The 26,768-nt window shown below is 45.2% G+C and overlaps 1 protein-coding gene and 1 non-coding gene across 2 annotated transcripts in view; both read right to left on the reverse strand.

Annotated features, from left to right (window-relative positions):
- The window catches only part of LOC145405068 (uncharacterized), a 457,223-nt gene that overhangs the window by 417,079 nt on the left and 13,376 nt on the right, over positions 1-26,768 (reverse strand). The window contains exon 3 of the mRNA XM_080276570.1: positions 20,111-20,271. Within this exon, the coding sequence (XP_080132696.1) occupies positions 20,111-20,271 (161 nt within the window). The remainder of the gene's footprint in view (positions 1-20,110; positions 20,272-26,768) is intronic.
- Positions 26,408-26,526, reverse strand: LOC145405167 (5S ribosomal RNA). The gene has a single exon (XR_013898269.1). It is a non-coding gene; the product is annotated as a 5S ribosomal RNA (ribosomal RNA).

Here is a 26,768-nt window from a genome sequence, read left to right on the forward strand (position 1 = left end):
TCATATACCTCTCCACCCAATCCATCCATCTCATCCTCGGCCTCCCCCTCCCTCTCCCCCCCTCCACCTCACTCGCATACACTCTCCTCGTCAGTTTTTCATCCTCCATCCTCTCCACATGGCCAAACCACCTCAGTGTATTCCTCCCAATGCTTCCTATCACATCCACATCCACACCACAACACTCCTTTATATCCTCATTTGTCAGCCTGTCTCTCCATGTGACTCCACAAGCTCCTCTTAAACAACTCATTTCCACTGCTCTCACTCTTGACTTGTGCCCTTCCAACAACGTCCAAGCTTCACTTCCATACGTTAGAGTTGGTATCACAACTGAAATAAACATTTCTTCAAATTACGTACTTTCTATATCTGGCCTCCATACTAACAAGGCATACGGTCCTAATGGGGTCCTTCTTGTTGTCCTCATGAATTGTGCTGCTGTGCTTACACCCCACCTAGGTAAATTCTTTCACCTTTGTCTGTCAACTTACAACTTTCCTTCTTGCTCAAAGTTTCCTTTCATTCAGCCTGTCTCAAAAAATGGTGATTATTCCCATCCCTCTAATTACTGTCCAATTGCTTTAACATCCTGTGTATCCAAAGGTTTTGAGTCTATTCTTAACAAAAATTTTTTAAAGCATCTTTCCAATCACAACCTTCTTTCTGATCGTCAGTATGGGTTCCACCAAGGATGCTCCACTGCAATCTTCTCAGCTAACTCTCGGATTCATCATCCTCCTTTTGGGACTTTGGTGAAAGCTTTGCCACTGCACTTGACATCTCAAAGGCTTTTGATCAAGTCTGGCATATATCTTTAATTTCCAAACTGCCCTCTTATGGTTTCTTTCCTTCTATATATGCCTTCATCTCTAGCTTCCTTTCTGGTCGTTCTATAGCTGCTGTTGTAGACGGCTACTGTTCTTCTCCTCGAGCTATCAATAGTGGTGTTCCTCAGGGCTCTGTCCTATCACCAGCTCTCTTCCTTTTATTCATCAATGACCTTCTAAGCTGTACATCTAACCCCATCCACTCATGTGCTGATGACTCCATCCCCCACCTTTCCATTCACTTCCCACTGCGTCTATCTCAGCAGTTACTTCAACAAACAAGAGAGGAGGCTATGGCACACCTAAAGTCTGACTTGGCTCATATCTCTGATTGGGGCAAAACTATTCTTGTTTTTAATGCATCAAAAACTCAGTACTTATATCTATCAGCCCAACAAAATCATCTAATTTCTAAAAATATTCAGATCAATCCTGCCTCACCTTTAAAACATACCATACTTGGGGTTTCATTCTCTTGGGATTTATCTTGAAAAGAACATACAGGTCTACCCCAATATCTGGCAGTGTTGTTTACCAGTGGGAGTGTTTGGTCGGCGAGAATGTCGGATACTGAAGCAATTTTCCCCATAAGATACTGAAGAAAAGACAGAGACGTGTTCCAGGCACAAACCCAAACTCACATATACCTTACTCAATCAACAGAGACTGACAGAAACACCATAGGCGATGTCATTATCTTCATAAACAATGCTACTGCTAAAAAATGAGACATCAAACATCACATGCAGGAAGGAAAGGTGATGAGACGTGCAGTGTTGAGATGCTTCTCAGGGAAACTGACAGCCAGGCAGGCAGCTGGCAGCACACCAAGCGGGAGTGGGGGAGTGCAGGGAGACAAAGAGGGAGACAAGCAGGGATGGGGGAGGGTGGAGGGACTGTAGGGAGATAAGCTGGGGTGGAGGAAGGCAGGGGGATGGGGAGGGATACAAGAAAACCAAATTGCCCTACTTCACCCCCATCCCAAGTCTCACACACTCACTCACTCACTCACACACACACACACACACACAAACACACACACACACAAACACACACACACACACACACACACACACACACGGGAGACGAGGGGGGTGGAAGAGGGTGGAGGGATGGGAAGGGAGACAACTGGGGCTGGAGGAGAGAGACACACCTGGCAGTGCTGAGTGTGGCAGGGGACAAAGGAGGGACTGGGAGATGGGGGAGAAGAGGGGGGGATGGAAGAAGAACTGAGAGAGTCTCGTCCACCACCACATACACATTCAGACATGCTTGTTTCAATTCTAGGGAGGGATCAAGTGTTCGGGATGGCGAATCTACGGTCATTCAGATTGTGGAAAGTTCCCCCATTTCTTTTGTTCAGTCTGGTGAATCGTCGGTTAACGACAGGCCGGATCTCGGGTAATGCCTGTAAAGTATTACCTCTTTTTAAAAATCTGCTAAGTGGTAGGTGGGGGGCACTCACCATTCACTCACTCGATGTCGTGCTGCTCTCGGGTGCCTGCCCTTTCCTCTCTTCCTTCCTTCTTCCTTCCTCTTCTGTCTTTCTTTCTCTCCTTTCCTCTTCCTTCTGCCTATGGGTATGAGCAACAAGCCAAATGGTTTCCTGTGCACCAGGAAACCATTTACTATGCTGGGTGGTAATCATATAGCCAAATTATGGTGCCTGGTGGTTTACTGGGTAATTACAGTGCTCCAGTCTGACTGAGCTGGTGCAGGATTATATTCAAGGGAAGGTTGGGGTTTAATGCTCACGTAATGCCACTCAGGGATGAGTGAGGCTGGTCACTCTTATCTTAAGTGTCAGGACCAACTTGCCTGGCTCCGGTCTCCTACACTCCTCATGGGGCAACACTGGATTAGACAATGAACGAATGAATGAGTGTAAAATCTGCTTCCAAGAGATTGGATGTGCTAAGTCGACTCCATGCTTTCTTTACCCCTGCACATTTGTTGACTTTATACATGGGTTTTACTCGTCCCTGTGTTGAGTACAACTCTCATGTGTGGGGAGGCTCCACACATACAGCTCTTCTCAACAGTGGAGTCAAAGGCTTTTAGTCTCATTAACTCTCCTCCTCTTACTGACTCCCTTCAACCTCAGTCTCTTCCCCACACTGCTGCACCTTTATCTCTTTTCTATCACTACTTCAAAGGGCATTGCTCCTCTGAACTGTCTGTTTGCATCCCTGCACCACTACAGTGGGAGCGTAGCACTGGTCTTGCAACAAACTCTCATCCCCTTTCTGTCCAACTCTTTAATGCAAGAGTTAACCATTACTCTCAGTCCTTCACTTATACAACAGGTTAACTGTGGAACTTTCTCCCTCTGTCTGTATTTCCTACTGCCTATGACCTCCAGTCTTTCAAATGCAGTGTGCCCAAGCATCTCAAAATGAACAGATTTTGAATTTGGCTCTCTGTTATCTTGTTTTTGTTTTTTCTCGGAGGGAACAATTTGTTGGCACATTGCCTTTGGTTTCTTCTTCTTTGCATAAAAAATAAATAATACATAATCTCGCATTCTACCACCAGATGTCTTATGCATCCACTTTATCACACATACTGCACAAGATGAAGTTACTTCCCACACCCTTGCTGACAAACTGCACATGGCAGTAATGTCATCAGTCCTAGATATCATCACTTTTGTTTTATCCACATTTACTCTCAAACCATTGTGCCCCATTCTATCTCTCCACTTCCTAAATCTTTCCTTCACCTCCCATTCATTCTCTGCAATCAATATCAAGTCATCAGTATAAAATGTTTCCCATAGGAGTCCATTTTGGAAGTCACATGAGAGGGCTTTGAGCACCATGATAAAAAAAATAAGGGGATCAAGACTGGCCCTTGACGCATGCCAACATTCACGGAAAGCTCATCCCTTCAATCTCCATTCACTCTCACCTGGGTGCGAGCACCCACGCACATAGCCATAACCACTCTAACCAGCCATTACATTTTTTTTTTTTTTTTTTTTTACATATATTAAATGCCTTTTGTCCCCACCAGGTTCAATCAACTGTTGGGAAGTAAATAGGTGGTTCTGGCACTTGGCTTAGCTTCCAGTCCATAGAAAACATCAGTTGTACTGTACTGGGTTTCCTTGAGGAAGTATGGCATTTTCAATTAGGTATATGTATGCACGTAACTTTTAAAGGCTGCCTTGAATAATACAAACACAAACAAGAAGAGCGCACTTGAAGAGTTCAATACTAAAGGGCTAAACATCTGACTCTGCCTTGTGACCTTGGCTTTTGACCAACTGCCCTTGAAACAGAGTTCCTTCATCCCTGCTATACAACGAACCATCAAACAAACTGGGATCAACTGTAAATTGGACTGAAACTGTTAAAAGTGACTCTGCCACATAACCATGGCATTTGACCTTTCCCTCTGATCTTGCTATTTGATGGTTTTTAAAATCAATTCCAAGCCTTACACTGACTCTCCCACAAAGTTTATTCCAAATCTGATAAAAACTACTTATGTTGACCTTCCCATGTGACCTTGACCTTTGACCTGCCATTCTCAATTTATAGGCCATTTTAACAGTCTTTCCTAACCTTCTGGACCCAAACCAAAAGCACCTTCGGATTTCACAGTTGTTCAAAATGGCTTTCTGGAGCTTGCCAACACTGGGATATCTGCCTGTGTTGATGCTGCACACTCACTGCAAAAAGTTTTTTGTGACAAAATTACCTTAAGGAGAAAAAAAACATGATTAGGTACTGCTAACCACAAGTATCTGGTGGTCCAGCCTTTATTGTCTATGACCAGTGCAGACATTCTGGCAAGAAGTCAGACAGATTCCTGTATCCCCTGTATCCCCAACTTCTTGATGGCCTTGGTCAGGTGGAGCACAGATGAGGTTCTTTTTCATAAACAACCAAGCATTTTCAACAAGGATTCAGATCTGAGCTGTTCTCTGGCCATTGCAGATTCTGAATATTGTTATCACTTAACCACCTGAGCTCTTTTGGGGACAAATGACAAGGTGCATCATCTGGGTAAAGATATCACAACCATGAATGTTGCAAACTGAATGCAAATGATATTTTAGCACCTGAAAATACTGATCACTGTTCAGTGTTACATTCTGTGAGAGGACACAAACTACCTCTCCCAAACACAACTAGAGTACCCACACATCATAACATGCTCTGTGTATTTTATAGCTTTCCTGGTGAACTGATAGTGGTACCTGCAAACTGTTTGTGGGCAACTCGCGGCAACCTATCATTCAAAAGTGCATCTGATTTCGTGTATAATACGAGATGCATGATATTCGTGTAAAATATGTTCGTGTATAATAATATTTGTGTACAATATATTCGTGCATAATAATATGATTCATGTATAATATGATACGAAATCAGACATACTTTTGAACGTTAGGTTGCCAGGGTACAATAATGACAACCTCAGAGTCGTGCACCACGACTATAGTAATACACAATTTGGCACAATGGAATGAGCTCTCATCACACCACATGATGTTTGTACACTGCTCCAATGTCCAATGTCGATAACTCTGGACAAATTTGAGATAAGCTTTGCTCATTTTTTTCTGTGAGGAGAGGTTTCTTGACTGCTTGACATGAGGCCGATTCTGCTCATTTCGGAGATTATGGTCAATGGTACAGTGATACATTTTCCAGGATATCAGAGTGGTTTCTTTGTTACTTTGCCGCGGTGATGCTAGAAGTCTTTCCTCAGAAGAACATCTGAGACCTTATTAGTCTTGTGTGGTCAACCAGAACATGGTTTTATTGGCAGGAGTTGAGCAGTTGGCAGTTTATGACATGTAGCCTTCAGTCTGCAGTGTTGCATCTTGAGTATGACAATATCTTTAACATGGATCTTACTCTGTGGCTGCTGCTGTTGTTTGATCAACCTCCATCTCTCTGGAAAAGCAGACCCATCAACTGCATGCAAGCAATCACCCCTGCAGGGTCACCCTGTGCAGTGAACCAATGCTTCCATGGCTGACAGGGGAAAAGTGTGGAGATTTGGTTCCTGGATGGATGCTGTATTTGCATCTCTCCACCCAGTTTGCAGGGGCATCACAGAAGGCTCCACATCACCTCTTTATCTGGTTAAACAGTTAGCATCCAGCATCGTAAATAGCTTCCTGGGTTGCAGGAAAACATTAGGCTTGTCATTCAGTGCAGAGATGCCTGAAGTGGAAAGCAGAGTAATAAAAAGTGTCAGGAAGGAAAGGGAAAGGTAAGAAGAAAGGATGACAGACACAGAAGCTGAATGACACAGGTGGAGGAAGAAGTGGGTGGTATTACATCGTGAGTGGATGAAGGTCACCACCACCTACCACTTACATATTTTAGTAAAAAGACAATTATGACCTTCTCCTTATAAGACATGTTTTTCCCAAGCATCTTGAGCAAGCACTGTGAAAACTTCGGAGGGCTCCACAAAAAAATAAATAAATAATTAAAAATAAAAAAAGTGAACAGAGATGGAATCAAACCTTTTCCTTATGTGATGCAGTACTGCTCTCAAGTGCCTGCCCTTTCCCCTCTTTCTTCCTTCCTTTTCTGTCTTTCTTTCCTCTTCCTTCTGTCTACAGGTCACTCTACAATGAGTAACAAGGCAAATGATTTCCTGTATGAAAACCATTCACTACACTGGAAAGTAACCATATAATCAAATTATGGCACCTGGTGGTTTAGTGGTTAATTAAAGTGCTCCAATGCTCCAATCGGATTGAGCCGGTGTAGGTTTATATCCAAGGGGGGGTTGGGGTTTATTGCTCATGTAATGCCACTCAGGGATGAGTCAAGCTGGTCACGCTCATCTTCACTGTCAGGACTCTTGCCTAGCCCCGGGCTCCTACGCTCTTCATGGGGCAATGCTGGGTTAGATGAATGAATAAATGAATAATATGTTCTTCCCAAGCATCTTAAGGGACTAGCCAGGGTTTTTCAAGTGAAAATTGCATTTTTTTCGAATCTGAGTTTCCCACAGTATGGTAATCACCTATAATTTGGCAATACTCTCCCAAAATTTCAGGTTAATATTCCAACTCTAAGGCATTTAAATCATCATTTAATTAAATTCCACCCCTCCCAGCTGTTTGTTTACACTTTGGCTGTCCACAGATATGCGCACTTTTTTTGTAGGCCTAGTATTTATTTTTAATTCATGTTTATAAACAAATGCCTCATCACCATATGGCAACTCTGGGAGGGTAAATGAACTGATGCTAAGCCCAGTGACCAGTAGTCCCCAGACTTCCAAGCAGAGAAGAGGTGTACACAGCTAGTTCACTCTGCTCTCCCCCCCCCCCTCCCTAATCTTTTCTTTTCATGTTCGTGCTATTGTCCTGATAATGGCACGGCCTAGAAAAGCTGTACAAAGACAGAAATCTATATTAACTCATCACGTCTGGCACATATTCCCGCAAATCCTTCCAACAGCCGGGCATTCCTGAAAAAATCACCTATTTTTAAATCTTCATATCTCAGTTAATACTTAACCAAAAATAAAAAATGAAGTGTCATTATACTCACCAATCCTTCGACTTCAAGCCGATTGCATCAAATGGTCCGTGAAGTGTGTGTAGAGAGAGTGAGTGTGAGGGGAAAGGGGGCAATTTTTGTTTCTTTGCTGGTATCCATATGCATGGCAGAGGTTCAGTGAAACAACTAAAGCTTAGACAAGCCCTCCACAATATGAACACTTCAGTAACACTTCCAGAAGACCGCGATCCACCAAAATACTATTAACGTGAAAAATTTTCTCTAACTGGGCGTACTTGCTGCTGGGAGGCCGGTAACCATTGCAACGACCTTGAGGCAGGCTGCCTACTTGCCTCACCACCACACCGCCTTACGGACAGACAGACAGACACTCTCTCTCTCTCTCTTTCTCACACACACACACACACACACACACACACACACACACAGATGTATGTTTGGCTTGCACTGTCGCTTGATTCTGGCACCGCTGTGCAACTCGAAGTCTGGGTATTACAACTACTACAAATACTATTATTATTATTACTACTATTACAAGTGGGGTTGGTGGAGGATTAGTGCCCCACCCTGTAAAACAATTAACTCTAAGCCGTTGGCCACCCCGTTTGGGATACATGGCGTCTGGCAATGAATGAATGAATGAATGAAAAACTATTATTATAACTACCACTATAACTACCACCACCACTACTACCACAAATACCACTACTACTACTACTATTACAGGAATACCCTGGGTTAACGATCTAATTGGTTAGGTAAAACCCCATTGTTAGGCAGTGTATCGTATATCGGGGTACTTTTAACGTATATTTCAACGTGGACCATTTACCAGCCTTGGGCTTCCCCCCAAACCAAGTCCAAAACCCATTAAGATGAGCCCAAAAACAGGTTTAAAGGCAATCTAAATGGCCTAACAGCTGTCAAGGAAGCTAACCCAAGCCTAACACCTGTAAATAACTCACTGAAAGCAAAAATAAAGCCTGAAAATCATAAGGAATAGGTTAAACAATATCAAACACCCCTCATCACTTACTTCTTGAAAGTCCATGTCTAGTCCTGGTTATCATCCTTGCTACCCCCCCGAGGCTCGGGGACATGTGGTGCTCCCCAACACAATCCTCCTCCTCAAAGCCTGCAAACCCCATCTCCAGGGTAGGGGCAGAGGGGGGTGGCAATGGAGTGCGATGCGATGACTCAGGCGGAGGCAATGGAGTACGATGCGATGACTCAAACGGAGGCGATGGGGTGTGATGCGCTGGCTCAGGCGGTGGCGATGAGGTGCAATGTGATGGCTCTGGGGGTGGCGATGGAGTGCAATGCGATGATAGAGGAGGTGGTGTGGGAAACAGCTATGATGTCAGGTAAGGTGGCAAGGGAGACCACTGCGATGAATGATGAGGTAGCGATGGAGTCAGTTGCAGTGGCTCTTGTCGTGGCAAGGGAGACAGAGATAGTGGCCGAAGTGGTGTGGGAGATGGAGGGTGGGACGAGGAAGGCAGCGATGGAGTGGTAGAGTGCCTTAGTGGAGACACAGGTGATGGCGATCGGCTGGAGGTTAGGTCCAGCACAACGGGCCGAGCACATCCTCAGTGGGAGGTGTCCCTCGGTGTTTCTCTGCTGGCTGAAGGTTGGGGAGATGCCTTGCTGGTTGAAGGTTGGGGAGATGCCTTGCTGGTTGAAGGCTGGGGTGATGCTCTGCTCGTTGAGGACTGGGGAGATCCTATGTGACTTGCTGGCCTGGTGGGGACCTGCTTAAAGAAGGCTGTGATCGCTGTCTGCCTGGCCGCCCTCTTCTCCTCCAGCATCGTCCTGTAGACTTTCATACTCTCCTCGAGCCGATTAGCTGTGTCCCTGCTTCGTCCTGGGATGGGATCATGTGTTTTCATGAGGTCTATAATCTCGTCCAGTTTCGTTAGCATCTCCTTCAGGATCTTGATGCTGAGAGCTCGGACCTCAGGCACAACCTCCTCCTCCTCTGCCTTCTGGTGTGCCTGCTAGATCTCCATATTGAGGAGCTCCTTGTTGCTGACCTCCTCCACATCATCCTCGTCGACCTCCCCAAAGCCCACTTCGTGCAACAACTCAACAATGTCCTGCTGCACACGCTTGACAGGCGGAGGTTGCACGCCCTCGGGGAAGCCGGTGAAGGAGTGAACACACTCTGGCCACAGCTTCCGCCACACACCGTTCATCATCGCCTTGCTCACCTCGTCCCATGCTGCAGTTATGTTCTCCAGGGCATGGTGTATGTTGTACCCCTCTCCAGAATTCCTGTACTGTTGTCTTGTCATCACTGTCACAGGCCCTTACCAACTGCTTCATCGTGTGGTGGAGGTAGTAGGCCTTAAAGGCTGCGATCACCCCTTAGTCCATTGGCTGCAACAAAGACGTGGTGTTCGGGGGTAGGAACAGCACCTCAATACTGCTGGCCCATTTCTTCATTGCGGGCAGGTGGCTAAGTGCGTTATCCACCACCAGGAGAAATCTGTTTGCCAGATTTTCATGAGACGCATACCTCTTCAGCACACGAGAGAGGTACAAGTGAAAATATGACGAGCAGATATCTGAAGTCAACCAAGCCTTCTTGTTTGTCTTCCAGATAACCCCAAGGTTCTCCTTAACATACCCCACCAGAGCCCTGGGGTCCTCCGAGTAGTAGACTAGGAGCGGCTTCAACTTAAGGTCACCCTCGGCATTGCCCCCAAGCAGCAGTGTCAGCCGGCCCTTCGAGGCCTTGAATCCTGGCGTAGACCTTTCCCCCATTGCAAGATATGTCTTGGAGGACATTCTCTTCCAAAAGTGCCCAGTCTCATCAAAATTCAACACCTGCTTTGAACTACAGCCATGCTCGCAATGATGCGTTTCAGCTCATCAGGAAACGCTGCCTCACGTACATCTTCACGTGGTGGAGATTTGCCTACCTCTTAAACCGGTCAAACCACCCATGGCTAGCCTTAAAGGTCTCGCTTTCATCAGGCTTATGCCTGACCTTTAGCTCGTCCCTGAGCGAGAAAGTCTTAGTGCAAATAACAGCCTGGCTCATGGGTGCCTTGCACCGGATCTGATCTTCCACCCACGTGAGCAGCATCCGCTCCAGCTCCTCCATCACAGGCTCTCGCTGGTGGCGTGATATGGGAGGCAAATAAGGTTGCAACCTACCCAGCAGCAGCCTTCATGGCCTCCTCCTCCTTTATGATCGTGGAGACAGTGAACTGGGCCAGGTGGAGAGCCAAGGCATTAGAAAACGCACCTTCCCCTTTGTTGTGCCGCTTAAGGATGTCTAATTTCACCTCCAGTAACACAGTCTTACGTGCACGCTTTGTTGGAACATCAACAGCACCACCACTAGCAGGCTGCTTACCACCATGACTAGGGCCTCCACTAGCACCACCACTAGCCACACCACATCTAACACCCTTACCAGACATTATCTCACTTATTTGGGCCCAAAATCACACAATCTTGCACTCCACACACGATTAGTATCACTGCTCTACTCCAGGTACTGCTCGAACACAGTTACGATGCGCTACGATAGCAGCTTGCGTAATGTTAGTGGTGCAATATGATGCGTGGCAGGCGAGGGTAAGGGAGATCCTCACTCTGAGATGGACAGTGTGAGAAGAACGAAATGGGTAAGCGTGAGGTAAGCGATGGGCACGGGGCCTGAGCGAGCGTTTCTGTGCATCCTGGGAGGCTGGAGGACTCAGCTGGCCGCGGGAACGTGTGTGATTCAAAATTTCGGCCCGTCATCTGCAAGCACGACATCGAAGGGCCCATCGTTAAACCGGGGCTTGCCTACTGGGTATCGGGGCCTGGTGCAGTTTGTACCCCCACTGCTAAGCCGAGATATCGCATCTAGAGGCATCAAATATTGGGACATTACTATACTACTACTACTACTACATTAAACCTAAAAACAAATATTGTAAAGAAAATAGTTATTCACGCACTGTCCATAATCGAAAATACTGTATTTTCCACTATAACAGAATTTATTCCTGTAATTTAGACTTTTTCATCATCATAAATATACACACATGAAAACTTTCAATAAAAAATATGGCACTAATTTCATCATGAAACAATATTTCTGCTTCCATTATTCACGTAAACAGACACAGTGGTGGGGTGAGGCACCATGTTTCCTCCTCCCTTTCTTTATCTATCTATCTGTCTATTGCCAGATGCACCTTAATCCCATAAGAGGCGGCCACAAACAAATCGCCTCCATATTGCCCTGTCCCCCGCCATTTCACTGCCCTGCTCCCAGTTCACACCCCCTCTCTCATATACTTCTCCACTCCATCCTTCCATCTCATCCTTGGCCTCCCCCTCCCTCTCCCCTTCCCTCCACCTCACTCACATACACCTTCCTCATCAGTCTCCTGTTCTCCATCCTCTCCACATGGCCAAACCACCTCAGAGTGATTCTCTCAATGCTTCCTATCACATCCACATCTACACCACAATGTTCATTCACCTCCTCATTTCTCAGTCTGTATCTCCATGTGAATCCACATGCTTCACTCAAATAACTCATTTCCACTGCTCTAACTCTTGACTTCTGTCCCTCCAACAAGGTCCAAGCTTCACTTCCATACAGTACAGTTGGTATCACAATACTGTCATGCAGTAACTTTTTCACTTCCATGTTCACTTCATTGTTTCTTATCACTGCTTTCAAGGAACTGGCAACTTTTCTTCTTTGCTGTACCATTTGAAGCACTTCACCCTCTAAACTTCCATCCTTACTCATCACACTACCCAAGTACTTAAACGTACTCACATTTTCCATTTCCCCCTCATCCAACCTCACTGTACATTCACTGACTTCACTTCTCTCAAAGACCATAACAAGGTCCAAGCTTCACTTCCATACATTACAGTTGGTATCACAATACCGTCATGCAGTAACTTTTTCACTTCCATGTTCACTTCCCTATTTCTTATCACTGCTTTCAAGGAACTGGCAACCTTTCTTCTTTGCTGTACCTTTTGAAGCACTTCACCCTCTAAACTTCTATCCTTACTCATCACACTACCCAAGTACTTAAACGCACTCACATTTTCCATTACCTCCTCATCCAACCTCACTGGACATTCATTGACTTCATTTCTCTCGAAGACCATAACTTTACTCTTCCCTACATTCACCTTTAGATCCCATTTCTTACACACTCTCCCAAACTCAACCAACAAGCCTTGCAGCTCCCCTTTATCTTCACTTAACAACACAGTATCATCTGTAAACAACAATAAAGGGAGTTTCCAAACACTGCCCTCTCTCACTAGGGCCACTCCAACAACTGCTGCCTTTTCTCCACTCCAATATATTTTCCACTATAACAATTTTTTTTCCTGTAATTTGTACTTTTTCAGCATAACAAAGATACAGTACACACACATAAACTTTCAATAAAAAATAAGGCACTGTTTCATCATGAAACAAACTTTCTGCTTCCATCATTAACGTAAACAGACAGAGGGGTGGCGCGAGGCTCGATACACTGCATTTCCTCCTCCCTCCTCCACCTCCTCCCTTTCTCCTCTCCCTACCTCCTCTTCCATCTCCCCATTCGTGCCAATATCCCCCTCTCCAGGATCGTCAATACCCTCTGAACCACTCCCATCATCAGAAACAGCAGATGAACATACACGGGGAAACGATGGGTGCACAGTGGAGAACTCACCTCCTCCATCCACCTCACACGACACACAAATATAGACACTCATCATGGAGATCGCTTTCCTGGGAGGAAGAGTCACTTTCTCCACTCACAATTGGTGATAATGTCATCTTGAGTTCTCTCCCTATTTCACTATTACTAAGGCCTTTTCTTTTCTGACTTCATTGATGTTGAAGTCGTCAGCTGCGGGTGCTCAGCCAAGGATCTGGACACAGGGAAAACTTTTTGCGTAGGCCTATCCATTACAGAGGTACACAGGTAACTGGACCATGACTCAGATGCGTGCAGGAGGGTTGCCACTGGCTGCGTGTGGTGAAAATAACCCGCGGAATATTCAAACAATGCCGCGAAACCCTAGATCATGTATATGTGTCACCTGGACATCCCCAGGGCATCACATATACATGTCACCTGGACACAATGGGAAAAAAAAAAGACAAGGCTGGAAGTAATGTACAACAGCACTCTCTTGTGATGGGAAATTCATGTGCACTGAAGGCTTGTGGCTAACACAGTGCAGTGGTGGATCTATGAGAGTTACCAAGTACAGCCAGACATCAACTGGTGAATTTTAGAGGTAGGAGAATGCATTCATTCAAAACTCTGACCTACTCTCAGAATGATGAGTGCTCAAAAATTTTTTGTGGTTTGCTCAGATGAGTGGTGACAGGCCTGACACATGTACTGCCATAAGAAAAACTTTAATATGATGACCAGCTGGGTCTATGGCTGAGGTTACATAAACTGCTTTGTCATTGCAATATGAATTACACTAGCCAGTATAAGAATGCACAATATTCTGCTGTTTGGGGAGGAACAGGAAACATGGGAAACAGAACTCAGTGACTTTTAACTTTTACTCCTGGCTGTAAACAAGCACTGGTGGGCTGGCACTTCTTGCATAATCACATATGCACAGCCACCTAATACACTGTTTCACTGACTGCTAAACATAGATCTGTGTAATACAGTATTTCTCTGTCTGTCTATCTGTCTGTCTCTCTCTCTCTTGCAGAAGATGAACAAAAGAAGGAGAAACAAAGTAAATTAAACAAACAAACAAACAAAATCCATACATCAGATTACAGGTGTCCTTCATTCATAAAAAATCTCTAACAGCAGGATTTGAACTGCTGCAGGTTGAAATTTCAGGGGAAACTAATCTGAGAATGGGAGTTCCAAAGATAGGCAGTTCAAGGAATATATGAATTCTGATAAGCAAAAGTTCTGCAATGTTGCAGTATGACAGTCCAGTCTTGAGAGCTACCGAATGCCTGTGTAGCACATTGGAAGGCATGGAGAAGTGGCACAACAGATGCAGCTTCGTATAAGTATTGGTCATAAACGTGTCTGTGAAAAAATGCAAGGGAGGCAACATTCCACCTTATTTGTAGAGGAGGTACCCCTGGGGGTAGGGGGGTTTCAAGAATACTCCCCCAGTATCCCTGCTTGTCGTACGAGGCGACTAAAAGGGTTGGTGGTGGGTTAGTGCCCCACCCCGTAAAAAGAACTAACTAAAAAAGCAAATAAAGCGCCTCGGACCCGGACGGACCATACGTTGATGACTAAGGAACGGACAAAGGACATTCTGAGAGTAGGAACGTGGAATGTGAGAGGAGTGAATGATGAAGTGAAAGAGAGAGAGATTGTCCAGGTGCTTGAGGATGCAAAAGTGGATATATGTGGATTGACTGAAACTAAATGGAAAGGTGAAAGGATGAGAGAATGGGAATACGGTGTAGGTATATGTGCGGGAGTCAGTGAGAATGAGAGGGCAAGAGAGGGAGTATGTCTGATGATAAGCAAGAAGTGGAAGGAGAATATAAGAGAGTATGGAACAGTGGGTGCAAGGATTGTATGGGTGAGGATGAAAGTAGGTATACAAGCATGGGCGATTGTATGTGTATATGCTCCAACAGAGGATCGAGTGGCAAGAGTGAAAGATGAGTTTTGGGCGAGAGTAGAAGCATGTATGGACAAGTTTGAGAGGAGCGAGAGAGTGCTGTTGATTGGAGACATGAATGGCAAAGTCGGGAATGTACGAGTGGATGGAGTGGTTGGTCAGTGGGGTGTGCCAGCGGAAGTAGATGGGAATGGTAGTGCTTTGGTGGACATCTGTGCTGGTAAGGGGTTGGCAATAGCCAACACCTACTTTCGTCATAAGATGATCCACCGGTATACATGGAGAGTAATGAGGAGGATGGATGGTGAACTTGTTGAACGAAAGGCAATGATAGACTACGTGTGTGGATGAGCGAATGAGAAGACAAGTGTTGGATGCAAGGGTGTGGAGAGGGTGGGGGAATGGAGTCTCGGACCATCACTTAGTGATGGCCAAGGTAGAGCTGCAAAGAAAGTGGTTGAGGAGGCGAAGGGGAAGACAGGAGGAAGCAGCTCCTGTGAGAAGAGTGGAGAAATTGCAAGATAGTGAGAAGAGGACAGAGTATAAGAGCATAGTGGAAGAAAGATTGGGAAGGTATGAGCTAGAGCAGATGGAAGGGGTGGAAGACGTATGTAAGATATTCACGGAAGAGATAAGCACAGCGTGTGAGGCGGTTTGTGGAGTGAGGAGGAGATGCAAGGGTGTGCAAGGGACAGCATGGTGGAATGATGAGGTGAAACGAGCTGTGGAACAAAAGAAGAAGGCATATGGTGAATGGTTGGCGAGTAGAGGTAGGGGAGAAGATGAGAGAGAGAAGAGAGAAGTATATGTGAGCAGGAGAAGGGAGGTTAAGAGACTGGTGAAGGAGAGTAAGAAGAAAGTGGATGAAGAGTTTGGGAGGAATCTGAGTGTGAAATGGAGGGAGAGTAAGAAATTGTTTTGGAAGGAGGTAAAGAAAGTAAGGCAGTGTGAAAGGGGAAATAGTAGGGGAGTGAAAGATAGGAATAATAGATTGTTGGTGGAGAAGAGAGAGAAATTGAGGAGATGGAAGGAGCACTTTGAGGATTTGTTGAATGTAGAGAGTGAGAGCAGTGTGAGTATAAGTGGTTGGGGAATGGCTGGGAGAAGAAGAGATGAGAGGAGGGAGGAAGAGATCAGTAGGTCGGAAGTAGTGGAAGCGATGAAGAAGATTAAGCTGGGAAAGGCCCCAGGAATTGATGGAGTGTGTGGTGAAATGCTTAGGTATGGGGGTGAGATTGTTGTGGAGTGGATATGGAAGTTGTGTAGATTGGCTTGGGAAGAGGGAAGGGTTCCAGAGGACTGGAAATCAGGTATAATTGTTCCTCTGTACAAAGGAAAAGGGGAGAGAGAAGTATGTGGTAACCATAGGGGTATTTGCCTTCTTAGTGTGACTGGTAAAATATATGGTAGAATACTCATTGATAGGGTTAGGCATATGACAGAGGAGCTAGTTGGAGAAGAACAAGGGGGATTTAGGAAGGGAAAAGGGTGTGTAGATCAGATATTTGTTCTAAGATGTTTAGTGGAGAAGTATCTAGAGAAGGGAAGGAAAGTGTACGCTGCCTTCATGGACTTGGAGAAAGCTTATGACAGAATAGATAGGAAAGGTATGTGGAAGGTATTAAGAATATATGGAGTGAGGGGAACTTGTTGAGTGCTGTGAAGAGTATGTACGAGGGAGCTAGGGCTACGGTGCGAGTGGATGGTGAGCTGAGTGAGTTCTTTGATCTCAATGTGGGACTGAAACAGGGGTGTGTAATGTCTCCTTGGCTGTTTAATATATATATGGATGGGTCGTAAAGGAGGTACAAGGTAGGGCAGTGGATGTGGGGTGGCCTTAATGAATGAGGGTGAGATTTGGAAGCTTCCGGTGTTGCTGTTTGCTGATGATACAGTATTGTTGAGTGAAGATGAATGGGAGTTGCAAGGTTTGGTGAATGAATTTGGGACAGTGTGTAGGAGGAGGAAGCTGAAAGTTAATGTAAACAAAAGTAAAGTTATGGTGTTTGAGAGGAATGAAGTCACAGAGTGTGCAGTGAGGTTGGATGGTGAGGATATGGAGAATGTGAGTGCATTCAAGTACTTGGGTAGTGTGATGAGTAAGGATGGAACTTTGGGGGATGAAGTACGTGAAAGGGTACAGCAGGGAAGGAAGGTTGTTGGCACACTGAAAGCAGTGATGAGAAATAGGGAGGTGAGTATGGAAGTTAAGAAGTCACTGCATGATGGTATTGTGATCCCTACCCTGACGTATGGAAGCGAGGCGTGGACCTTGCAAGAGGGGAACAAGTCAAGAGTGAGAGCAGTGGAAATGAGTTACTTGAGAGGAGCATGTGGAGTGACATGGAGGGACAGGTTGACGAATGAAGAAGTGAAGGAACGTTGTGGGGTAGATGTGGATGTGGTTGAAAAGATTAGGAGAAATACACTGAGGTGGTTTGGACATGTGGAGAGGATGGAGAATGAAAGACTGACTAAGAGGGTGTATGTAGGTGAGGTGGAGGGAGGGAGAGGGAGGGGTAGACCGAGGATGAGGTGGAGGGATGGAGTTGAGAAGTATATGAGGGAGGGGGGGGTGAGTTGGGGGGAGGGGAGTCAAATGGTGGGTGACAGAGTGACTTGGAGGCGTTTTGTCTGCGGCCACCCTTTGCGGGATTAGGGCGTCGGGCTATAGATAGATAGAATAGGTAGTTCACTTGTAATTGCTAGGTTGTTAATTATTCTTATGGCTTTGTTCTAAATTTTATCCAGTTCTTTTAGTACAATCTTTCCACATCCATTCAACAAAGGTGAGCAATATTCGAGCTGAGAGTGCACACGGCTCTTGTACATTATAGCAAGCTGCCTGTCTAAGAAGCTATGGATCCTCTACACTAATCCAAAATTCTCTGAGGTGGTTGTGGCAAGTGATCTAATGTGAGAGGTCTAATTGAGAGCGCTGTTAAATGAAACACTGAGAATCTCAATACTTTTAGAGATAGGAATATTGGCTGCATTGAAGGTAATTTCGGAATCATGCAATATCTGTCTATAAGTAAACTAGATCTATTTGGTTATCCATCCATCCATCCATCCATCCATCATCCAACTCTACGTTGCCCCATGAGAAGCGTACAAGCCCGGGGCTAGGCAATTTGGTCCTGACATTTAAGATGAGAGTGACCAGCCTCACTCATCCCTGAGTGGCGTTACGTGTGCAATAAACCCCAACGACCCCTTGGATATAAACCTGAACCGGCTCAATCCGACTGGAGTGCTGTAATTACCCACTAAACCACCAGGTGCCATAATTTGGTTATGTGGTTACCACCCAGCTTAGTAAATGGTTTCCTGGTGTACAGGAAACCATTAGGCTTGTCACTCAGTGTAGTCACCCACAGGCAGAAGGAAGACGAAAGAATGAAAGAAAGAAAGACAAAAGAGGGAGTGTAAAGTCACCCCTAACATTAAATGAGACAATGTTTATTCTGTTCCCATTCTGCAATCTTAGATAAGTCTTGATTTATTAGGATTTCTAAGCTGAGTTGGGAAGACTTCAGTTAAATGAGAGTAATATGTTAATGTAAGAGTGTGTGTGTTTCATGTATGACATGTTTAGTGACAGTGCAATGCTTAACTGGCTGGTTCTTGTCTCTCTGACTGGCTCTGGGTCTTTCACTGGTACAGTGACATTTCATCATACTTATTACTGTATTCAAGGGTGTTTTTCATTATCTGAACAGTTATACAGTACAGCAAGCTCGCCTCTAATGCAAGGGTTTTGTTCCAACTGTGGTGTATTCGGCACAAAACCACGTAAGTTTTAACTACTCTTTATTTTGCTCCCTAGACCCCTGAAGACAGCTGTGGGTGAAGCTAGAATATAATTCAAAGGTGAAATAAGTATATTTATAGAATGACGGGGAATCGTTCAGGGTGCGAATTGTCCTGACAGGGAATCGTCCATGTTTTGACGGGGAATTGTACAACGGCGAATTGACTTGATGGAGAATTGTCTCGGAACCCACCGATCATAGGCAATCATATAAATAAAGCTAACTGGTTACAAGGCTTTATTTAACGCTTTAACTTTATTTAAGTGCTTGAACTTACATACTAGAACAGTAAATATTTAACTTACAAATGCAGTACTGTGGAAAAGCAGTGCAGCAAATCCTTAACGAACAAATAAAAAAGGCAATATTCCGATGCCTACCAGGTAAACTGGTTATAAGACTTTATTTCTTACTTTAACGTTATTTAACAGTACTTTAACTTGTACATAAACTTACCAGAACAGTAATGTAAATATTTAATTTACAAATACAGTACTGTGGAAAAGCAGTATAGCAAATCACATGATCACGTGATCAAAACAAACCGTGTGCGCTGTGCTGTGGTTTGAGGATTTGGCCTTTCAAAGGCCTCGTAAATTTATAGTTTTCGTAATGGTTCTTTAATCTTACATTGTCTTATATGTATCCCAGCACTAACCGCGTATAATTGCGAGCGCGTTCAGCGAGAACATGTTAGGGGCGAGCTTACTGTACAGTAAATTGGGTTTTATACTGGTTTAGATCCCCCACTGCAGGGGGAGTTGGGGAGAGTGTTATTTCCAAATCTGTAGGCATGTCACCGAACAGCACCTCCCTAGGTGGCTTTACCTGGATATGACAAAGGTTATTGTATCATGGGAAATTACTGTGCAGAATGAATTGTTCAAATCGGGTCAATTCGAACTTCTGGGGTGGAAGTGGGCTAATGTGTCTAAGAAAATCCAAACACTTTCCCAAAATACCCTCTTTTGGCCCTACTGACAAATGTGCCCCCATAAAACACATGCAAAAAAACACACAGATCATTAAGTATAAAAAACTGTAAATGAAAAGAAATATGATAGTACCGTAATAAGTGGGCAATGAGTAGAATTTTAACTCACCGGTAAATGGAATTCTAACTCACTCTAACCCCTTCAGGACTGAGACTTGGACACCAACCCTCAGTCATTCCTCGTATTCATGAGTGACAGGTACAGGTATTTTGGATGTTGGCTGGGAAGCAATGAATGACGGTCAACTACTTTGCCAGGCAAAACAGGTTGGGGGTACTGGATGAAGGCACACATACAATACGCTTTGTGCAAAATGTGAGTCTATGGTAATTTGATGTATTTTTCCAAGGAATAAGACAAAGAAGACATACTTGCAGTTCCAACTGCCTCCTTTCTGCTGCAGGTCCCTGGCCAATGTGCGCACCTGCCTCAACACCAACCCATGCCCGATTTCTGCGACTCCCACACCATGCTGCTCTGCCTCACGCTGCACCTCCATCAACACTGTCTCTTGTCCAGCCTCCCTAGTGCTCTTTGGTGAAAATGGAAAAAAAAATAAGAACAGAGCTTGCACAGATGGAAGGAAAACTTTTGTAGAAAGATATGGAACTGCTTACCAGTACACGGGACAATTCAATGTGTATTACTGAATGCCTTACACCTAGCTGAAAGAGATATTGTACAAATAAGGATTGCAATCTGTAGCAATGAGATATGATAAGACCTCAACCAGCTTAGTTTAGTCTGGGAGGAAGGGATAAACTCATCATCATTTAGGCCTCCTTTTCCATCTAAGGGTAGGGTGTGGCAAGGTCCAGAGCCTGAAAAAAACTTGGATAGAATGATATAGTTTACTAACTAAAGTCTGTCCAGCTGAATGGGTCACAATCTCATTCAAGCTCCTAGCATCCTCACTCCACCTGATATGTACAACTTACTCCATATGTAGCTTCACATTCACCTATCCAACAGAGTCAACCATACAACTGTCAAGTTAAAAATAGATGGCATACCCAGGTCATACCAGGTGCTACCCAAAAGTTCTAGTAATTTGAACAGTTGAAGCCAACCGTTTGCAGTTTTGCCTTTTGCCGCTAGGAGGAGTTAGCAGCACCCCCTGTGCGTCAGTGTGGCTCCGGCCGTGTCTGTGAGCAAACATGTTGTTGAGCTATGCTTACTATTGTAATGTGGTGTGTAGGGGGTTTGGTGGCTTTCCAATGGCAGACCTCACGCAACAAAGAAACTGCATCAAATTCTGCTTCAAGATCAACAAGATGGCTGCAGAAACTCACCGGTTGCTTCAGCATGCCTTTGAAGACAATGCCATGTCCCAAAGCAGAACATTTTTTTTGGTACAAACGGTTCAATGAAGGACGAATGTCTGTCGAAGATGATGACCGTTCTGGACGAACATCAACGGTAACAACACCAGAAAATGTCAGAAACGTTCGTCAGCCCATCCTTGCAGATCGTGACAAACTATCCACGATGTTTGTAATATCGTTGGACTGTCATACAGCATCGTGCAACGCATTTTGTCGGACGTGTTAGGCACGAGTCGCATCACTGCAAAATTTGTGCCAAGACTGCTGAGTGACGAGCAGAAGGCACATCACGTTACAGTTTGCAGGGAGCTCAAGAATCAGGTCAGAGATGATGCCACCTTCATTTCCAAGGTCATAACTGGTGATGAATTATGGGTTTATGGTCATGACCCGGAGACAAAGCAGCAGTCATCGCAACAAAAGTCTCTCAATTCACCAAGGCTGGAAAAAGCACATCAAGTTCGCAGCAATGTCAAGTCGATGTTGATCGTTTTCTTCGATATCCAAGGGATTGTTCACAAGGAATTCGTTCCACTCGGTCAATCTGTCAGCGGAAAGTTTTACTGTGAAGTTTTGTAGTGTCTGAGGGAGAACATCCACCGCATATGTCCAGAACAGCAGAAGAACAAGGAGTGGGTCCTGCATCATGACAACGCCCCTGCCCACACATCAATTGTTGCCTGGTAGTTCCTGGCTTCCACTAACACAGTAGTCATTCCCCACCAACCCTATTCGCCTGACCTTGCCCCCTGCGACTTTTTCCTGTTTCCAAAGCTGAAATTACAACTGAAAGGGCATCAGTTTGACTCGATTGAGGAGATCCAGACAGAATGGTGTTTAAGACCATCACGTCTGAAGTCTTCCAGGCAAGCATGGACTCGTGGAAAAAACGCTGGGACCACTGCATACATGCTCAAGGGGACTACTTCGAAGGCGACAGTGAGAACTAGGAGGTAAGGTAACTTATTTTCCTACAATATTCAAATTACTGAAACTTTTGGGAAGCACCTCGTACATTCCTCCGCACAAAATCCAGCCAGCCAGCTCTATCCCCTGCCAGTTAACTGGCATCATCAGCTTCCATACCTCTTCCTCACACTCATTACTACATCTATACAATTCTTCCTTAGTTTACCACATATCCCCCAACCTTCAAATTCATCCAGATGTACCCTTTTTACCACCCTATCCACACCCATTCTCTCCACATGGCCATATCGTCTAAGCACACTCTCTTTGAAAAGGTGTCCACAGAATTCCATACTCTGCATCCTTTCATATATTTCTTATTCTATCAACTCTCCCCACTCCACACATACTCCTAAACAACCCTATCTTCACTGCTCTTATGCTTGTCTTTTCATATTCATGCTACACCATATATACAGTAACCCCTCCAATATCCGGATCAATAGAGCCATCGGTAGGTTCGGATATTGGTTTCGTCCGGATATTGGGCCCCAGCTTATGGACTTGTACTTATGGACCCTAACTCAGAGAAACACCTATACAACTCCCTCCGGACATGCACAGCACCTATTTAACACCCAAATCACACCAATAAGGCACATAAATGACTGAAATAAATGCAAAAGAATCATAAAATGAGGGTTTAGAAGTATGTTCATACATTAATAAACATTCTGGTACTTATGGACCCTAACCTAGCCTAACTCTGAAAAACACATTCCTACTGCACATGCATGAGGTAAATATAGTATGGAAAAAAGTACAGTATGAAACATTCTGGTAAGTATAGTATGGAAAAAAGTACAATATGAAACATTCTGGCTACTTACAGCAAGTCCCTGGCCACCTCGATGAATAACCGCCTCCTCTCGGACTCTGACAGTAAGAACGATTTCCTGAAGCACTTGCAGTACACTCTTCCTGAAGTCTTGCACTGAACTTAGTCAATAACACACAGAAGTCCGTTCTCTTCACAGTGTTCACTTTAGTCCAAATAATGTTCCAGTTAACTTTCGTGTTGCACATAAACTTTTCCCAATCTTTTCAATTTCTAAAGCCAAAACAAAGAAGGTTAGTTACGTTAAATTTTGTTTCCACTGAGTCTTTTCTCTCATTTCGAAAACCTTAACACAACACACCGTTTTTTTCACTGCACAACACTCAAAATTCCCGTGTGGTCTAGTGGAGAAGTTCTTGCTGTTTATTCACTGTCAGAGTCCAAGAGTATCACTGGCAGGCGACCAAGGGGTGCATCGGTGGGTCGTGGTGATGGCGTACCAACTACAGAAGACTCTGAAGATAGCCACAAACTCACAACGAGCGGTGACTCCACTGTAGGTGATGTGCTGGGCTGTGGCTCGGAGCATGAGGGCCTGTCTTGGGGAGGCAACGGAGTGGAACCAGGGCTTGGCACAGCGGGGGTCACGGGCCTGAAAAAACTGTCAATCGTTGACTGACGCAAGGACCGATGATTCTGGCGATTGATGATACGCTGCCGGAAAGCACGTGCTTCCTCCACGAGTCCCAAGGGCCCCATCTCCCTGTCGCAGTCTGGGTGTTCCAGGTAGTCTAGGACGAACTCTAGATGTTCCCGGAGTGCGCTCAGCTTGGGGATGGCTGGAGTAGTGTTCTTCTGAGAGGAGTCCGCATCATCATCGCCTTCGTCGTCGGAATCTTCCGGGACTGACACCAGCAACCGAAGACGCGATCTCGATATCAGACAACGTCTGATACCCAGGATCGCCCTCGTCGTCGTCCAACCACTCACGAACATCGTCCACATCAACATCGTCGCCGTGCGTACGTAGCCGTGCATGGAAGTCATCCACGTCAAACCCTAGAAAATCGTACTCCACATCTGTTCCGAGAAGCAGACGAGACCAACCATTTTCAAGAGTTTTCACAGGGACTTCCATGCACTAGCCCAGTTGTACAGCGCAGACTTGATGTTGTAGCGGCGAAGGTTTTCCAAAGTCCGCTTGCCTCGAGTGTCACGTCCTTCCCTGCGCTCGTCCTCGTCCTCGAGAACAACCATCACCTCGTCCAGGAACTTCCGACGGTATAGGCGCTTTGTTGCCACGATCACTCCTTGGTCCATGGGTTGAATGAGAGCAGTCGTATTAGGTGGCAGAAACATGCACCTAATACGGCCATTCTCAGCAACCAAGTCCTTGTCGCACGGGTGGGCAGGTGCATTGTCGAGGAGAAGGAGAGCCTTTACCTGGTCGCGAGGAATTCCCAGTGTCTTCGTCTGGTAGTGGATGACCTCCTTGACGAAGTGACGGTGAAACCAGTCTTTGAAAATCACAGCTGTGAACCATGCTTTCAAAGAATGGTACCAGACGACAGGAAGGACATCCATCACCCCACGAAGGCACCGAGGCTGCTTTGCACGGCCAACAATAACGGGCTTAAGCCGGTGCATGCCGTTAGCACTGGCACAACACAAAGCAGATATCCGTTCCTTAGAAAGCTTGTGGCCAGGTACACGCTTCTCCGTCTCATCGGCTAGAGTGTTCGTTGGCACCGAGAGATAGAATAGGCCAGTTTCGTCTGCGTTATAGACTTGACCGAGAGTGAGGCCCTCCCTGTCGATCAAGCCTTTCACCTTGTGCTGAAACTCGTCAACTCCATCCTCGTTAGCGTCCAATGCTTCGCCATGTGCTTTACGGTTAGTAAGGCCATGTCGCAACTTGAACACGAAGAGCCAACCCTCGGATGCCTTGAAGTCTAAGGCGTCGTGAAGCCTTGCAAACTTCTCAGCAGCAGCCTTCAGCTCTGTTCCACGTACCATCACACCAGCTGCACGTTGCTGTCGGTACCAAATCAACGTAGATCGGTCGATTTCTGCAAACTTGGGGGTAAACATAACCTTCCTTTCCACGTTGCGTTTGCTTCTCGATGAGAAGTCAGCCGTGTACTGCATGAGTTTGTCTCGGGAATGCTTGATATCGAACAAAGTCGACCGGGCCAGGTTAAACTCGCGGAGAATGCGTGAAGAAGACCAACCCGCATCAACTTTCTCCAATATCTCCCGTTTCTTCTCCAGAGTCAACACCACTCTCTTCCTTTTCTCAGGAGGCGGGGCCATCATCACACACACTAAGAGGAGGGCAGAGAGCAGCAGGAGGCCTTGCAGTACGGCACCACCACAAAAGCGAACATGTGGGCAGCCATTGCGAAGAGCGTAGGTCCAGTTGCGGTGAGAGACAGGCGGGAAGTGGGGAGGATGCAGCGGCACTCTATCGGACGTCGGAGGAATGACGAACCAAAACAATGCTCTCACGCGGCGCGCGTGGCAAGTTCAAATTACGGACGGCAAAAAATCAATTTTTTTACATTTTTTTTTTGGATTTTCAGACCATTTTGGGAATGTTTGATCCCAGGACGATAAGGTTCGGTTAGTGGGGATGTTCGGTTATTGGGCGTCCGGATATTAGAGTGATTACTGTACTCTCACATCCATATTTTAGGGTGGGAACTAACGCCCGTAGTCTTAAAACTGAGGGCAGGGGCTACCCTTCCCGCACCCTGCTTGAGGTGGAAACTCACACCTTCAACGTAAGTGGTAATCTTGAAAGCGGGAAAGTGCACCACTTCGTGCGGATTGGCATGGCAAAGAGCTGGTAACACTGATTAATTTTAAAAGTCAAAATCTAAAAATAAAAACAATACATATGACAATTTCTAAGATTCACACACAATATAATCTATCAATGTTTGCAACTCTTACTTCTTCTATTATTAAAGACTGGCATTTGTTCATAAATACTCTGTACAAGAGTATGCATACAGGATTTGGAGAACCTGTACCACAGGAAAAATTCGGTGTCAGACATAGCTTCAAAGGGGTTCATGTGGTCAGTACAGTAATAACTCTACGAATATGCCTTGGCTGGTCATACTGATTTTGACAATATTTCTTATTCCCACCCAGAACTCTGAAATCCCATTCCCCAAGACACGGTGGGGGGGGTGATTTGAAAACCAATCACGAACACCGAAAATAAAAGCCAAATTCATTCAAATCACACCAAAATACACCACAAAAATATACTGCCAAGCCAAACAAAATAGTGCAGACTTGCAAAAGCTCAACGAATGCAAACATGAGACTTCATAATTCAAACTAACTGGCTGTGGACCAGTCGTCTGTTTAGGTAGTACTCGGACATTCTTTACTGTAGGAATTATTTCACGTATTAATCAAACTAATTATAAATGTATCATGCACCATATCTGGAAAGCAGTCATTCATTCATTGCCAGACGCCATGTATCCCAAACGGGGTGGCCAAGGGCTCAGAGTTAATTGTTTTACAGGGAGGGGCACTAATACTCCACCAACCCCACCTGACACGTAGGGAGAACGTTATGCCAACAGCATCTGGTGTTCCCAGGCGGTCACCCATCCAAGTACTAACCAGACCCAACGTTGCTTAACTTCGCTGATCGGACGGGAAGCGGTGTACTCAATGTGGTATGGCCGTTGGCAGCTTAGTAGAAATATTGAAAAATAAAAAGGAAGTGGATACAGTATCTCATCTTTGTTTTCGTCTCGTCATAAATTAACCATCTCCAGAGAAGCGGTGAAGTCTTTTAAAATGATAAAATTATAAAACGCTTATTTTTTTTCTTTCCACAATGTTTTTATAATTAGATTAAAATTCCCATCACACACACCATAGGGCCCTTCAAATTCTACATAGTTTTCTTTCCATATGGTTGCTATAATA

Source organism: Coenobita brevimanus, chromosome 65 (genome assembly GCF_032717465.1).
Source record: "Coenobita brevimanus isolate Jiangsu-jjx chromosome 65, ASM3271746v2, whole genome shotgun sequence".
NCBI lineage: Eukaryota > Metazoa > Arthropoda > Malacostraca > Decapoda > Coenobitidae > Coenobita > Coenobita brevimanus.